We start from the raw sequence: 17,685 nt of genomic DNA, 5'->3' as shown, positions 1-17,685 counted from the left end.
TTTGAATGAAAAACTTCCAGCCAGTAATGTCCAGTGGAAGCAGAGTGAGTTTTTGATTTGGGGATTTTTTTTGTTTCAAGATCTCCCATGTGGCTTATCACTATTCTTCCAGTGGGGCGGCATCAGTTGTTGTCTTTTCCCACTCCTACTTAGAGCTGCCAACTTCAGATCCCATTTGTAATGCTCCCCAGATGGCGTGGTGGGCCTCACCCTGTTGCCTGGCATTCCCTGCTATAAGGGCTGAATAAGGGAGCTTGGCAGTTGAGGCTTTCTGTATATCTGCCACAAACATTTACATAGTAACCCAAGCCAAATTACTAGTTTTTCCTTAAACTGACCCTGCAAATATTTTACAGATGGTTTTAGTTGAGGTGACGACTGATTCAGATGGTTTGTGGACTTTAAATATATTTTCTAGATTGACTTGTATGAGTTACATGGCTTCTGTTGTAGGCTAGCTTTCTGTGTGATTCATCTGATTTTTAAGACGCTTTTTTGTGGGGGCAGGTGGAAGGACGTACTGCATCAGGAGGAGCCACCATGGTGTGTGTGTTCCTGATGTTATTAGACTCCGGCCAGTTGTTAGGGGTGATGAGAGTTATAGCAACATCTGGGAAGTACCATATTGGCTATCTGTGCCATAGCCCCTAGCATGCTATATTTAGTATTAATCTATTTATTTGTAAGCACCTTATTTGTATTTTCATTGGCTGTTTGGGGGGGTACATTGGTAGTTAAAGAGGAGTATTTTGGCTTTTAAAAGGCTAGTAGGTGTATTTTGCCTTTTGTGGACCGAAGCCCACTTCCTCAGAGGCAGCTGATAAAGTGGAGTCTAGTTCCTGAAAGCTTAAGGTGCAATAAAACTGTTAGTGCCACAATATTTGTGTGTGTGCCATGCTTTTGCTATAGCTAAGGGTACCTCCAGACTGCTACCAATGTATTGTGGGAGGTATTCAAGCATATACCAGAACTTGAGGTTTGCATAGTTAGTGGATCAAAGGACTTAACTGTGTGGCTAGCTCCATTGGTTAGAGTGTGGTGCTGATAATGCCAAGCTTTCAGGTTTGATTCTCATATGGGATAGCTGCATATTCCTGCATTGCAGGGGGTTGAACTAGCTGATCCTCAGGGTCCCTTCCAGCTCTACCATTCTATGACTGCTTTGCTCCAGCACACCACTTTAAAAAAAGAATTGGGCTTTTAGCAATGTAGAAGGTGGCAGGGAAATGTGTTTGGTAAACAAATAATGGGAAAACACCCCTGCAGGCAAATTGGGATGAATATTCATTGTCATATAACCACCCCACAAACAAATCAGAATGAATACTCCGTAAAGGCCAAATGTAATCTAACCCCCCACATAATGTTTGTAAATAAAAATAAATCAGAACAAATGCTGTCACCTGGAGGAATTCTAACATGTCTACTGTGGCACACAAATAGTTATATCTGCTTGTGCTTTCACAAGTAATTAGAAAACATTTTTGTCCCTAATGAAGCCTGTGTATGTGGCCTTTGTGGATAGTATTGACTGACTCTATAATGATGGAAACAACCATTTTTAAATCAGTTGTTAATACCTTGGAAAAGTGCTATTTAATTTGCAAAGATCTGCCAGATACATACACTTTTATTATTTTCATTTTTAGCCATGGAAGCAACATAATAGGCCCTTTCCCTTTGATGGGAGTGGGGATGAACTTCCCCACACTCAGATCATGATAGTTGTATAAACATTTGAGCAAACATAATGTGAGGCAGTCCAGTTTTCAGGTAAGAGATTCATCCTTGACTTGTTCTTAGGTTCCCTGTGAAAAGAAGTGCCACCCAAACTGATTCTCATGTTTGAGCTTGAACTTCAGAGTATAATTAAGCAGCTGTGGAAACAAGTGATTTCCTTTTCCTACCAGGCTGCAACGCTCACAAAGCATTATGAAATAAGAATGTTAACTGCCTGTGATGTATTTGTCTGCCAGAATTTTGGTATAACTTCTGTATAGCCATTTAAAGGACATATAATTACATCTTATCTGACTTAAAGTTGATCGTTTGTGAAATGGTGTGAGCAGTGTTGGAAAAGTTGGGTATTGCCCAGGGGTGGAGAAGCTGTTGCCCTGCAGAAGTTGCTGGACTTCCAACTCCATCTGTGATGGCAACTGTCAGGGACAGTAATGGGCGGTGGAAATTTTTCCACTGCTTTGTTTTTCCGTGGGGATTTTTTTCTTTCATAAGTTCTTTAGTAACAATGAATGAATGCCAATTGCAAATTCATTATTAGGCAATCTTGGCAGTTTCAAACTGTTTTAACTTGTTTGCTAAGTACAAGTAAAATAAACATGCTAAATTAGACCACTCTTTAGGGCATTAGACATATTCCCAAACCTATGGAAATTATCCAGTAATTTGCATAGGTTTCCAATTCGAATTTTTCCAGAAGACCCACCTCACTAGTCAGGGATGACAGAAACCATAGCCCAACAATGTCCGCAGGTTCCCAACCTCTGGTATAGGCAAATAATTATGACAAATTCTTTAAAATATTATTTTGCTGTCAAGAAACAAGGAAGTATTCAGATGGTACATGTAGATGGCAAGACATGTCTAAAATGGGAGCAGTGTTCCCTGTGAATCATTCAGATGCCTGAATGAAGTAGGTGTCTCAAAACTGACTGCTACTCTTAATCATATGGGAGTTGCAGTTTCTGAATGAGAAATATGACTTTTGGCAGAAGGTATGTCGAGGGCATGTGAAAAGGCTTCCCTAATGAAAGAGCAAAAATGGAAATACCACTGCCTTTATATTACTACATCAGTACAGTACAAAAGGCTTGCATGGGGAAGGCCATAGCTCAGTGGTGGAGCATATGCTTTGCATGCAGAAGGTCCCAAATTCAGTCCCTAGCATCTCTAGGTAGGGCTGGGAATACCCCCTGCCTGAAACTCTGGAGAGCTACTGCCTGTCAGTGCGGAGAATGCTGACCTAGATGGACCAGTGTTCTCTCTCCCCCCCTTTTTTTTTGATGGACCAGTGTTCTGACTCAGTATAAGACAGCTTCCAATGTTCCTAGATTTTATTGCACTGTTGGTTGGTATGAGTAAGACCTCTTTTGCTGCATTTTAGGGTGCAAAGTGTGTGCTATTTTGTACTGACCTCAGAAGAATTGTTGCTGGCTTCAGGTGAGAGCAAATGCAAAGGTGAAGTGTCGTTGAGTTGTATTTGTTCCTTTTCCAAGGCCTACTGGCTTACTGTGCTGCATAACAGGTTTTCACTGATGTGTCTGTCATCATGGGGTTTTCTTGGCTTGGTGATATTAGCCGCATGATGACTGTGTTGGTGTTATGTCCAAAGTTGGCACCTGCTGCTGGTGCAATGCAATATGCTAATTTTACACCTAATTTTGTGGTCTTGGTATTGGGCCTGAAAGAAATACACTTGCTATGGAGCAAGTGTGCTTCATACTTTTACCAAAGTATATAGCTCTGCACTTGTAATCTTTTTCTTTTTTCATCACTTGGGGACATACGACTTGTCATATAAAGTAGAGCCCTGTGGCTTAATAAATACTACATGAATTATTGTGGCATACATTTACAAGGGCTAGAGCTTATTTCATCAGATGCAAGAAGTGCTGCCTTCACCTGAATTATGAGTGCATACACACATCTGTTTGCATATCTATATTTGTATGTTTAATTTATTTGCTGATGTTAATGTATTGGATGAAGTGAACACGTAGCCACAAAAGCTTGTGCCTCATAAAAACTGGTAGTTTCTAAGGTGCCATGGGACTCCTTCCTGTGTTTGTTGTAACTAACCTTGCTACCCTTCTGGAATGTATAACACAAGAAAGCTTTAAAAAGAAGAAGAAGAAGGTAAAGTAGTGATAGAACCAGACAGCCCATGCTCACAAAGTCTTTGAATGGTAAAGGGATACGAGCATCTCAACTGCATCAGTCCCTGTCATCCAGCCATTCATAACATCCTTAAAAATAAGAGTGAGCCAGTTTCTTTGACCACATGTGGTGCTTTGATTCATTAGGGTTACTGCATTTAACTGTTGTTGTTCCATTCCCCTCTACTTGCGGTTGAATGCAGTCGCTACACACCTGTGCCAACCCATTGTGTGTTTCCAATGAATTGCCTCTTTAGAACCAGTATTCAGTGGAATATCAATGTTCCCATTGCCTTTTTGCCTAGTACTATAATTGATTATTGTAATTTGAAGCAACTTGTCAATAGAAAAATGTGCCTTAGTGTGAAAGCTGTGGGTGTTCACATAAGTTTCAGCTTCTTGTTTAATAAAATATATGAAGGTGTTTAAGGCACATTGTTTTATTATGATATCTTCCATCATTGAGGTCAAGGGGTTCTCAGGCAGCTTGCCATCTGAGCACTGATCAGACTCAGACTTGTTTCGATTCAGCAAGATGGGTGTACCGTGTGTTATCTGACTGTGCAGCTTAGAAACAATTAAAATAAATCTCTCTCTCGTATTAAGACCGAATATACCATGGTAGTGCCTTATATTATATAGAACTCTAAAAATAATTCATCTTGATCAACTGATATGGCTTCTGCAAATGGTGATACACCGTCCTTCGATAAAAAATATTTTGGTGTGTGGGTATTTGCAGTACTCTAAATTTATCTTCCTGTCAGCTATCAAACGTGTGGCTGCTGCTCCCTCTAATAGCAAATTCAGGTAGTGGGTGGTGTCAGGAGGGGAGCCAAAAACAGGACCACTGAGGGAACATTAACTAAGGTCTGTGGAAGTACTCCCCAAACCCACAACTTCTTTTAAAATCAAAGCCAAGTGGGCAACCCTTCCACCAAAACATCTTCTTGGGCACCAAGCATACTCAGCAGCCATGGAATGCTGAGGGTCAGTTGGAAAAGAGAACAGGAAACTATGCTTATGGTGCTGTCTGGGTGACACTAAGGCTACCTGGCACCTTGCACTGGAGTACACCTATGTGGAAAATGAGGATATACTGCAACATTTTGTTGCAGGTCCTGCTAGGTTCTTCTTTACACATATAATGCTGAAACAGTGTTGTGTCAAATGTCTTTTGCTGTAGGTGAAACTTCGTCTCCCAAATCCAGCAATTGCTATCCAGTGAGCCATGCTTACGAAAATCACTCCTTGGTTTAGATTGCCTTCGGGTCTGAGGCTGAGGTCCCAGTGACCCTCTTCACAGTGTTCATAATTCATATTTATTGGTATATGCAAGAGCATTAATCTTCAACAGAAATGCCATGTCACCCAAGTGTCAGCCTCTCAGTAATTGTGATTGTTAGCGCATTTGTCTTGTGTGTCTCTCACTGATGACATACATGAATAAATCCTTATAGAATTATGATGCTTCATTGTACCTCTGCTGAAGTGCTCCACTCTCAATCACAGATCTTCTGATGGGGCACTTCCCCAGTGGTTCCCCATTGTCCTGAGATTTGTTTCGCCTTTACTAGGGCCTTTAGTATGGCAGTCTCTACCCTGTGGAACTCCTTGCCAGTGGAGGTTTGGCAGGAATCGTTCCTACCTTCTTTTACACATTTCCTGAAAACTGTTTTGTTTAGGCAGGTCGTTGCAATATGCTTCCTCCTTCCTTTAAACCAACCAATACTTACTAATGTTTTATTGGTAATTTTAATGATGTTTTTACTGGTGCTTTTACTGGTTTGATTATAATCTTGTATGTTGTATACCACTGTGTTGTACTTTTATGAAAGTGGATTATAAATACTTCAACAAATAAATAAATCTGTGTTCAGAATATGTACCAACATAGGAAACTGTTTGATTTGCTGTATGAAATTGTTTGGGATTAAAAGATGGTCATGAATTTATAAATGTATACTTACTTAGATTGTCTGCTCTGGTAACCTTGTTGCCAAATGTACTTAAAAGTTCACACATACTGGGAATCACAGGCACAGTAGAACCATAAAAAAAAAGTATGATATGATCCAGATTGTGATATTCTACTCAGCTTTCTCAGAATCTGTGCAGTGCAAAAGCTTGAATATTCCAATGCAAGGAGACATTGGTCTGATATAAGAACTGCTCTGTATCTTTATTCCTTGGGACCAAATTTATAGCAAGATTATGAATAATAATAATAAAAAAAAATATTTATACCCCGCCCTCCCTGGCCAGAGCCGGGCTCAGGGCGGCTAACACCAGTAAAATTACAGTAAAAACGTAATAAGAAAAGAAAAGAAAAATTAAAATACAGGTTAAAATGCAATTTAAAATGCAGCCTCATTTTAAAATTAGCCCATAGATCAAAACCATAAGGGGAGGGAAACAAAAGGGTCAGACTGAGTCCAAACCAAAGACCAGACGGAACAGCTCTGTCTTGCAGGCCCTGCGGAAAGATGTCAAGTCCCACAGGGCCCTAGTCTCTTGTGGCAGAGCGTTCCACCAAGTCGGGGCCAGTACTGAAAAGGCCCTGGCCCTAGTTGAGACGAATCTAACCACCTTGCGATCTGGGACCTCCAAAATGTTGTCATTTGTGGACCTTAAGGTCCTCCGCGGGGCATACCAGGAGAGGCGGTCCCGTAGGTAACTGGGTCCTAGGCCGCAGTTATTTATTCTGCTTGACTTTTAAACATCTGTTTTATTTGGGTTTCCCTCCTACCTTGCAGAAATAATTTTTGTGGCACAAACGTCAAATAGCTGAATTGGCATCAGAATTATTTGCTAGGGCGATTGAACTTGGTTTTTTCATATACTTTGGACACTAGAGTTAAGGTATAAATCCCCATCCAACATTGAATCTCACTGTATCTTGGGCTAGTCACATACTCTCAGCCTGACCTACCTCACAAGGTGCGGTTGTGAAGATCAAATGGAGGAGGGCAATGTACTTGAGCTCCTTGAAGGAAAGGCATTATATAAATATAAGAATTTCTTAAAAGGTGGAAATTTTCCTCAGGTGATTGATCTGGTATTGTAGTGCTCATCTGTTGTAGCACATGTGTTATACTTGTAATGTTGTGGATATGTGTATTCCAAGAGTTTTAAATGTTTTATACTGTTTTCCTGGAATATGTTTTGATTTGTGAACCACTTTGATTAGTGTTTGCATTTGTGGTTTTTTTTTACTCAACATGAGAATAAATTCATACATTGAGAGGCCGCCTTCTACTGAGTGAGACAGCTGGCCTACCTAGTTTGGTGATGTCTACACAGCAACTCTCTTGAATCTCAGACAAAGGTCTTTCCCACCACTTGCTACCTGAGATCCTTTAGAGATGGAAGTGCAAAGAGCTGAATCTGGGCCCATTGGCAGGGAAAGCTGAGCTGCAGCCCTTCCCATTTCTCAGTTCCACCTGTTGTGTCTTCCTGAAGGCACTGATGTTTCTATTTTTCCCAACTTCATGACTCAGACGTGAAGTTGGTGTCTGCTCTCTGAAGCTCTTTCTTACGCAACAAAGATTGATCGGCACTGAGAGGGGCTTTTATGCAAGCCCTTCTATTTTTTATTTTATTTTTTAAAGAACAAATCTGGACATGAAATGCCAGTGTGCAGTTGTTTCCTTGGGTTGCCACGTGCCTCATCTCTGCTCTTGCCGAGATCCAGATTTGTTCCAGGGGGAATCCAAGGGAACACCCGCCTCATCACCTCAGTGCATAAGCCATCTCTGAGTAATGCAGTTACCTGAAATGCCTCAGTCCTAAAGCATACTGGGAGCAGCTGATTCACCCACTAATTAATCATACAGAACAAACAGAAGACACTGTTGCTTCATAAGGTGGATCTTTTAGTGGCTCTTCTGTTTGTGTCAGTGGTATCCCACTCATCCCAGCAGCTCTTCTGAAAGCACCCCATGCCCCTGAACTGTTTCCTTTTCTTCCTCTTCCCTCCTTGTCCCCCTTTCCTCTTGTGCCATGCTTTTAGATTATATGCCTGTGGGCAGGGACTGTCTTGCTACAAATGGTTGTACGTAAACCACTCTGGGAGCATTTGTGACTGTAGACATGCTCTAAATAAATGAATAAGTGGAAGTGAATGTTAATAAACTCTTAAAGGCCAAAAGAGACGTGGTGTGGGTGGGAGGTCTATGAACTGTTTTGACTTCTTTTTTACTTAAGCAGCTGTGTGCTGCAATGGTGGTGATGGATTAGAACAGGCAGTAATCTTTTACCTACATTCTTCCCCTCCCCCAATCCTGCTGTTATTAATCCTACTGATGGAAAAGACAGTTACCTGTATCATATCTGTGTTATTTTTCTCCAGCTGGGTAATAACTTGGAGGGGGCGGGAAATCAAACCCCAGATCTCCCAAGTCACATCTGTTTTCACTCTGAGCTATAAGAATAGCATCTAGAAGTTTTTATTAGACTTCATTGGGCATTTTAGCATAATTCTGTGTCAGTCTTGTTTAGGATGATGAAAAACTGTTCTTAATTATAAACTAGCCAGAATAAAGGGCAAACTATTGTATGCCTTAGGTTAAGTGGTGGTTGGCCATGCATTTATCTTTTTATTTTAAATTGTAGCCATGCTGTTGTTGTTTTTCGCTTCTTACATGTTATTTGTCAATGTCTCTGAATGTTACAAGCCCAAGAGTAAAAAGCAGAATTGTTAAACTGATTGTGCATTCTAGGCAATGCAGGCATTGTGTTGAATTTCAGCTGTGATAAACACAAGAGCAGGCTTAATTGTGACACGTAAACTGCCTAATTGATCATTTTGTTTAGTGCTCTATCTTGACATCCAGAGGGTTTTGCAGAAGGGGAAAAAAGAAACACTCCTAACTTTTTATATGAAAGTGAAGAAGTGACAGGCGGGTCAACTTTGCATGCCACCCATTAATTAGAGGATCAGAAAACTTATTTTAAGGAGGGAACATAGCTAGTTTTGCTCCAGAATGTCCTATCAAATCCTGGGTTTCAAAAAGTACTTGAAGTGCATCCCAAATATATTTTGAGGTCAACTTAGCTGGTCTTCTGTCACAACATAGGTGTTTGCTGTTTTGCATGGCACCATTACTGGCCATGAATAGGCTTGGAAATGTTTGCTCACCATTTCTTGCCAGGCAAAAGTTCAGAATGCTCCAATGAGCATTGTGAATACACTTCTTGGCAATTGAATGTTTCTGACTGCTGGCAGGCATCTCCCTGATTCAGAATGAATTTTTCTTTCCTTCCTTTCTTCTGGTAGTACCCTTCCTTCTTCCCTTGTGTGTGGAAAGAAGCAGGCTTTGCACAGAGGACTTAGTTGATCCATGTTTGGATCCAGGTTGTCAGCATCTGCGTTACAGATTAATGTTATAGGTCACAGCAGAAGGAGGGGAGACAGTGCATCTTGGAAGTGCTTCTGTTTCCCTGATCACCTCCTTGCTATTCCTGCACATTTTAATGAAGTTAATGGCATTCATTTAGTTAGACAAAGGAATGTGATGAATTGTTGTTCTCTGAGTAAAATGTGATGTGGAAATCATGCTTTCCTTGCTCAGTCTTCTTTTTCTGGAATGTCTTAATGTCCTTTATCTAGTATCCTGTTGGTTTGAACTTCCCTAGTATTTGCCACAAAGATGATAGACATCCTATACAGTGTGTGTGTGTGTGTGTGTGTGTGTGTGTGTGAGAGAGAGAGAGAGAGAGAGAGAGAGAGAGAGAGAGAGAGGAGCAAATGTATTTATTTCTAAAGTGGTTTTCCGTATGGTTTTTATGGTTTTCAGTGTGCGGAGTGCCTTGCCATGCTTCTGTTCTTGTAAAAATGCTTTGTGAGTAACACTGAGAGAGGATTTAGTCAAGGAAATTAAGTGAGGTTTAAATGGGGATTGGAAGCTTGATTTTATAATGTTCAAACCCTATACACTGCAGTCTACTTTCACTGCATCACAAACCACTGTATAGTCACTTGGACAAGCTGGAAGGATTTGTGTAACAGCACTTTATGGTGTCCAACACCTGTTGATTGTCTGAATATTTTATAGTATGCAAAGTATGACAATATGATGAAATAGTGCTGCTATTATCTTTCTAGGGTTTTGCACCCATAGGGTATAATGTTTGCTCTGAGCTCCTAAACTAGGGGACTCGTGACATTTGGACTCTATAGTATCCTGATTTATTTATTGGGAATGGATACCTTTTTCACTTTTAAGTAAAATGAAACTTCACAACATTAAAGCTAAATCGCCCAAAAAATGTAGTGGCTGAAATAGTACAATAGGAAAGAGTTCCCCTCCTCCTGTTTTTGGTGGGTAATATTTCAAAGGCTAGCCTTGCTCTTTGACGATGTCTGCTGATTATTGTTTGGTTGGCCCCTTCCTTTCCCCCTCTCTTTTAATTGTTTCTTTTTCATTCTGTGTTAGGAGTGGCAAACGTGTTCTTGGGGTGGGGGACTCATCTGGACATGAAGCCAGTATTTATACCCCACACCAAAGACCTCACCAAAATTTGTGGCTGCAAAAATAACATACAATATAGAGCAGGGGTTTTGAACCTGGTCCCTACCACCCACTAGTGGGCGTTTCAGGATTCTAGGTGGGTGGTAGGGGGTTCTAAGGCATCCTTCCATCGAGCACTGGTGGGCGGTAAGGAAATTTTACCATCAAGAAAGATGCATTAGTGGGCGGTAGGTATAAAAAGGTTGACTACCCCTGATATAGAGTATACATGATGCTGGGGTGGGTGGAGAGGTTTAAACCAGTTAGCCAGCCCAGTGTCTTGATGGGTATGTAAAGTGCCCCTCTTCATTCAATTGATTGATCATCTGATGAGTGGAGAAGAGGTGAGAACAACCCCCACCTCAGCTGGTTTGCATGGGTGGGGCTGTATACCTGTGTGTGAGAGAGCAAGAGTGTGGGGTAAACATACACACCACTGGCAAGAAGCCCCCTACAGGATTGGCCCAAGAGTGAGTACGGCCTTAGGGCCACAAAAGGTTAGCTGCCCCTGTTAACCTTTTAACTGATTATATTTTAACCATTGGTAGCTGTTTTGGAAGTTTTTCCAACTGGAAAAAAGTAGGATCAAAGTGTGCTTGAAATGTAATAATAATTAAAAAAAAGGGACACAGAGGCAGGAGCAGCTATTGGTGAACCTGAGGTCTATGAAACGGGCACCTGCTTGCCAGTGGAGGCATTTATGCAGCTAGCCTTGCCATCAGTTGATCCGTGTTTTCAGGAGCTTCCCCCTTCCCATCCATCCGCCCCATTCTGCAGTTGGGCAATCAAACCAAGGTTGCAGAAAACATAAATATTCTGCATGAGTAGCTAATCTATCTGGGCTCAGGTTTCATATCCAAGTCCTGTTTGTTTTGCTGTACTCATTTGGGTGCTTCAAATTGCAGAACACTTTCCCCACAAGTCAACTCTCCCCTCCTGAGCTCTTTTCCTTTTTGAAAATGTTTGGAAAATGCCAGAACAGTAGGTGGAGTAGGAGGCGATTATTGTGTTGCTTTCCTGAGATTGTTACTCTTGGCCCAGGATATCAGCACCTTCTTTCTTTTTTTAATAGGAAGGAAAAAACCAAATAGTGTAACTTTACTGATAAAGTAGATAATTTTGGCTGGTTTGATGCAAAGATCGTCCTGCAAAGCAGTACAACAGAAAGTATTTTTGTTTGTGAACCATAGGTCACATAATGGATTTCTGAACACATTTCTACCTTCTCTTGCACACACATATTGGACTTTGCATATCTACTGTTTTCCTTGCTGCTCTTGTTTGACAATGCCTGGCTATGTGAAGGTTTCAGAGTCATCTTGTCTGGCTTTGTATCTCTGTTTCTCCCTTCCACTTACATTATGGCTGTGAGCACACCATACATTTGAAGCATGTTCAAAGTACATCCTCACCAGAAGAATCTTGGAGACTGTAGCTTGCCCCTCATGGAACTACAGTTCCCAGTACCCTTAACAAACTACAGTTCCCAGGGTTCTTTAAATGTGATTTGAAATGTATGGCGTCTATGTAGCCTGTATTTCTGCTAGTCAGTCAGTTGGAGGATTGGCTTTGAGGATGGAAAGATGGAATCTGCAAATGTTTTATTTATTTAGAACATTTCTTTTAAGGCAAGGCAGCTTACGTAAAATACAGTGCCATAACTGGGAACACTTCCTAGTGAAATCAAACAGGCACCTACAATTATACTGTACTATACTGTATTGTTTTAATTAGTGTTTTTATGGAGCAGTCAAGTAATTTCGTTGTCCCTGAGAGGGGCAATGACAATAAAGATATTATTATTATTATTAATTATAATGTTTCCTTACCTGCTGAAAAAGTTTTTGCTTTTCCCCAAGTGTTGCTCGTTTTGTTCTGTATGTAATGATTTTACACCATTATGTTTTTATGATTTTACGGTATACCGCCATGATTCTTTCCTTTCCTTGGCAGTTTATAAATGTCCTTATAAAATAAATAAATGAAATAAAATAAATATTTTGTTTTAAAAGGCGTTTGAAGACAAGAGCTGACCATTATGAATTAACCAATGCAAAATAGTTTTAGATCTGCAGCACTAGAAAACCTTTAAGAGAAAGCAGCTGAGCTAAGTGGATTTGCCTACAAAGATGGGTTCATATGCAAGTCATTCTTTGTATGCAGTAGGTCTCTGACATCTCTACTTAAAAAGCTCAAGTAGCCAGTGATGCAAAAGACCTCTTTCTGTCTCAGATCCTAGAGAGCTGCTGCCAGATCATAGTGGTCTGGATGGACAAATAGTCTGACCTGGTATAAGGCATCTTCCTAACACAGAACAAGAGAGACAGTTTATCTTTATTTCTATCTCCACTGTACAGGTAATTAAATATTTCTGTATTTCCTTTCTGTGTAGCTGAGGAGGTGGATCAGCCATCACAAGATGCTGGAATGGGGGCTGACGTTCTGGAATCTGGTGATACGACACCTCCTTCCAAGAGAAAAAGCAAGTTTTCAGGTTTTGGCAAGATCTTTAAACCTTGGAAGTGGAGAAAAAAGAAAAGCAGTGGCAAGTTTAAGGAGACTTCGGAAGGTAATACACTAAACTTTTGTATCCCCTTCTTCCCAAGCCTATGAGGGTTCTTTGCGATGGAATGGATTTGTCCTTCTTGGGTCCCACCTTTCTCAGCTGCTTTTGCAAAATTCCAGAATTGGCCCGTATCAAATCTTAAACTTAAATTTAAGAAGTAATCTACACTCATGCAAGGGAACAGCTGTTTCTGCCACTGTCTCTCTCAAGTTGTACTTCATCACATAATGGTCGTGGAGGCCCCTAAGTGTTTGGAGAAGGCTGGTGGTGATGGTGGTGGAATGGAGCTGTAAAAGATGTCATACACAGTGATGTGGGATGAAAAATGTTCGTTTTCACAAATTTAGGGAAACCCTCAAAACTGGTCAAACACTAGGGACTGAAGCCTTGAACAAGGCACAACCACAGACAGAGGTTCTCTTGAAAAGATGTTTGGGAAATGCTTTTCTTAAAAGTAAAGGCTTGTGCTTTTAGCAATAAGATGCTGCTAACCCCTTTTCTTGCAGAGATATGGTTTGGGGGAAATAGTTTGTGTCCCTCCTAGTGTTTTAGATAAGCACAAACGGTCTGGACACTCTAGTAGTTTAACATTCAGCCCTAAAAAAAACAGTCACTTAGGCCACATATGGTGTCTTAAAGGATTTTTTTTTTCAAAATCTCCGACTTGCCCTGTATTCTGAGTGCTGGTTTTTTTCTCCAATGTAATGTCAGTTTTAGAACGAAAGATTTCAATGCGAAAGCCAAGAGAGGAGCTCATTAAAAGAGGGGTTCTGTTGGAAGACCTTGAACAGGGTGAGTTTACCCGTCTTCCTTTGTCCACCCTACACTGCCCATTCTGACTCTCCAGTAAACCTCACCTCTGGGATTCCATGCCTGTGTGCAGCCCCCGACCCTGCCATTTCTGCCCCCACCCCACCCCCATCAGTTACATGTGATTCTTTCTCCTTGTTCTGCCTTTTAAACTTTTCCCACTATAGACATTGCTCATTCTTGGAGGTGAACAGCTGTTTTATTTTGTTCCCTTCCCCAAAGGGACCCCGTGTGACATTTTAGCCCCAACCACATTCCTATGAGGTAGTTTAGCTTGGGAGGCTGTGTCTTGCCAAAGTTCACGTAGTGAGCTCTGTAGTAAAGGTTTTCTCTTGGATTTCATGTGCATATGGTAAAGAGAAAGAAGCATAGCCTAGTGGCTTTGCATAAAGAAGGTTGCAGGTTCAATGCCGAAAATCTGCAGGTAAGTATGGGCAAAAGAAGCATGTATTGCTTATCAGTGCTCAACAGAAGTGTGGGTGGGGTGGGGAATTTGAAACTCTGGAATAGCTCCTGCCAGTCAGTGTAGGGCATACTAAGCTACCGTATTTTTCGCCCTATAGGACGCACTTTTCCCCCTCCAAAAATGAAGGGGAAATCTGGGTGCGTCCTATGGGGCAAATGCAGGCTTTCGCTGAAGCTTGGAGAGCGAGAGGGGTCGGTGCGCACCGACCCCGCTCGCTCTCCAGGCTTCGGGAACGCATCCGCAGCCTAGGCAGCCCTGCGGGAGTTCCCACAGGGCTGTCTAGGCTGCGATTAGCAGCCTGCTTCCCGCAGCGCCGGGCGCGCTGAAAGCAGAGCGCCCAGCGCTTAGGGAACACATCCGCAGCCTAGGCAACCCTGCGGGAGTTCCCGCAGGGCTGTCTAGGCTGCGGATAGCAGCCTGCCGCCCAGCGCGAGGGGTGCCCTGAAGCAGAGCATCCCTCGCGCCGGGCAGACATCCACAGCGTGGGGAGCCCTGCAGGAGTTCCCCGCAGGGCTCCCCACGCTGCGGATAGCAGCCTGCCGCCTGGCGCAAGGCGCACCCTGAAGCAGAGCACCCCGCACGCTGGGCAGACATCGGCCAGCCCCACAAGCTCGGGGGACAGCAGGGAGGCGCAGCGCCGCCATCCCACTGTTCCTCGACCTGGTTCGGTTTCCCCAACCTGGTTTTGGGGGGGAAATAAAGGGGAAAAAATTTCCTTTATTTCCCCCCCAAAAAACTAGGTGCGTCCTATGGGACGGAGCGTCCTATGGGACGAAAAATACGGTAGATGGATCACCATGCAGGAATATCAGGCAGCTTCTTATATTCTAAAGCAGATGCTCAGACAAGTCCCTGCTTAAGTGTTGGCTGCTTGGCTACGGCATGGCAATAATTGGTTGTCGTTTTACTAGAGGCAGGAAGGTCTGAAGCAAATTGGAGTACAAATAACTTGGACTTCCTCCCCTCTAGGCTAGGCTGAAGGACAGTCCCAGGAGGGGGACTAAGCAAAGTCATGGTCTGGGAGTCTTTTTCTCACGCTTGCAGATCTTTGTCTCTCATCTGCCATAATTTTTACACTAAAAAAAACTTGTACAGACCAATACATCACCTTGAACACAGCTTCCCTAACGCCACTGCACCTCACCCTTGCAGTCTTCTGCAGGAAAAAGTTCAGGCTGGCTAAGCTCAGTTTGTTGTTTTCTTCCAGCTAGGAAGTGTACTCTGCATTGTGCTAGTGGGGAAAGACACCCTGTTCTGAGCTATGGGGAATTTTGCAAGGAGCAAGCTGGACACATTTTTTGCATGCAGTCAAACCATTAAACTGAACCGTACTCTGTAGAGGCCTTAGCATAATAGTTAATCCAGCCCTTCCCACAGGAAAAGATAGCAAAGGAAATACCCTTTCCTCTTACGTTCTCAATAGAATGAGAGCTTAGTCCCCCTTCCCTTCCTAGCCCTCCCCTCTGACTCTAAAAGAGATGGGTGGAGGGGAAGAAAGATAACATCAGCCTTGCTGTTGGAACAGAGTCTGCTGATTCTGGTTGTTTTGCTCTCGGCCCTGCCGTAGAGACACTTGAGTGCCTAGGCAACAGCTGGCTAATTGTAAGTGGGAGCTGCAGAAGACCAGTTTCCTTTATACTTCATATCCACATAATCTCTTATCCTCCTGCACCACAAAGTGTCCTCTGGTAATCCAGTTTGAGGAGGATGATAGTTGTAAAAGGGGAACAACCATTTTAGTGGAATTTCTAAATTTTTAGAATGAGTCTTCTTATATCTTGATGGGTGGTTGAAAATAACTTTGAACCTCTACAATTTAGAGTTAAGAACAGTATAACTGCTTCGCAGATTTGTTTCAATCTCCTTGTTTTAGGGACTAATTTTTCTACTGAAGGAATAAACTCTCTCTCTGTGTGTGTATTTTTTAGAAAGAAAGAGACAGCAACATGGTTTTGAAGCCCTTCCAACTGGCAAAAATAAAACCTAGGCAGCTTTCTCCAACTTGGTGTCCTCCAGATGTTGTTGGCCTACAACTTCCATTTAGTTATTTAAGTATTTAGAATCATAGAATTATAGAGTTGGAAGGGACTCCAAGGGTCATCTAGTCCAACCCCCTGCAATGCAGGAATCTCAGCTAAAGCATCCATGACAGATGGCCATCCAACCTCTGCTTAAAAACCTCCAAGGAAGGAGAGTCCATCACCTTTATATATAGCCCTCTCACAAAACATCAGGGTAGCATACAGTAACATTTAAAAAGTTTAAAAAGCAATGCAGAACAGTTTTTTAAACGACTCACTACATGTCCCTAACCAGTGGGCTTCCTGATTAGGGCTAATGCAAGTCAGAGTCCACCAATAACTAGAGGACACCAGGTTGCAGAAGGCTCGACTGTAATGAGTGAGCTTGAAGGAGCTTGTGGTTCCTCCCTGTCCCTTGGAGAACTTTAATTCCAGATGTGGGTTCTGTGAACATTCACACAAATTCAGAGGTGGGAGGGTGTTTGTGCTCCTTCCTACCTTGAGCTTATCTTCCAGATCCTTTTCCTAGTTATTGCTATGCTCCTTTATCCCATTCATATAGGTTTTAGTCTTCAAAGAACATATTTCATTGCATCTACCATCCCTCACAAAAACAACTCCTTTCTTCACTTTTTCTCATCAGCTTTCAGTTTTAGAAGCCATCATATGCCAGAGGCTTTTTGCTTTGCATTTGTAGGGCATTGCATCAAAAGCCATTGCCTTTGTATGTTGCCAGGATAATTGTCTGAACTTCTGCCTTAATTTCCTCCTTAAACTGAAGCATGCTGAGAAATTGGAAGCAGAAAAAAGTACCGGGGGGGTGGGGGTGGAAAAGCCCAAATCAACCCCCACAGAAAACCAAAAACCCGGAACAATATATGACAAAAAATGTTGCTAATTAATGGTATGTATACCTGTTGATTGAGCAACTGATGTTTGCAAGGTTCAAGGGTACATTGGTGTAATGTGACAAGTACATTGAGAGATAAAGCTGAACTACGGCAGACAATTTTAAAACATTTAAAATCTTCCAGGCACAAGCGATGTCAAATGGGGTTTTTTCCCCTTGAACTTATCGTAGTTTTGGTTTTTTTTAAGCAAACCACAACAACTCACTCCCAGTTGCCCAAAGTAAACCAAACTTGGAACAAATTGAGTCAAGAGGTAAATCGGAGGTAGAGTAAGAAGAGGAGCCCCTTGAGAACTGGGAGCTTGTTTCTGGCGTTGCTCGGTCGCTGACATAATTAGACAGTATAAGATCCAAGAAAGAGAGGCAAATAGAACAGTGCTCCAAAAAGTAATATATCGCTTGTCATTAGAGGGAATGATTGATGCTTTATTATTCCTCTCCCTCTTTACTGCTTCTTTTAAATGTATTTTTCTGGCTTGGGGTATGTGCAAAATTATTGCGTGAGTT

The 17,685-nt window shown here is 42.1% G+C and overlaps 1 protein-coding gene across 10 annotated transcripts in view; it reads left to right on the top strand.

The window, feature by feature from the left end:
* PHACTR4 (phosphatase and actin regulator 4) overlaps positions 1 to 17,685 on the top strand; it is an 83,941-nt gene that overhangs the window by 46,209 nt on the left and 20,047 nt on the right. For 5 of the 10 annotated variants that reach the window (XM_083627141.1, XM_083627142.1, XM_083627140.1 and 2 more), the window contains 2 exons: positions 12,798 to 12,974; positions 13,683 to 13,763. In XM_083627141.1, the coding sequence (XP_083483267.1) occupies positions 12,798 to 12,974; positions 13,683 to 13,763 (258 nt within the window). The remainder of the gene's footprint in view (positions 1 to 12,797; positions 12,975 to 13,682; positions 13,764 to 17,685) is intronic. The other 5 variants (XM_083627146.1, XM_083627145.1, XM_083627139.1 and 2 more) reach the window with 1 other exon arrangement.

The sequence above is a fragment of the Podarcis filfolensis genome, assembly GCF_964270895.1.
Source record: "Podarcis filfolensis genome assembly, chromosome: 8".
NCBI lineage: Eukaryota > Metazoa > Chordata > Lepidosauria > Squamata > Lacertidae > Podarcis > Podarcis filfolensis.
The sequence above is the reverse complement of the archived record's forward strand: the minus strand, read 5'-3'. Positions and strand labels throughout refer to the sequence as shown.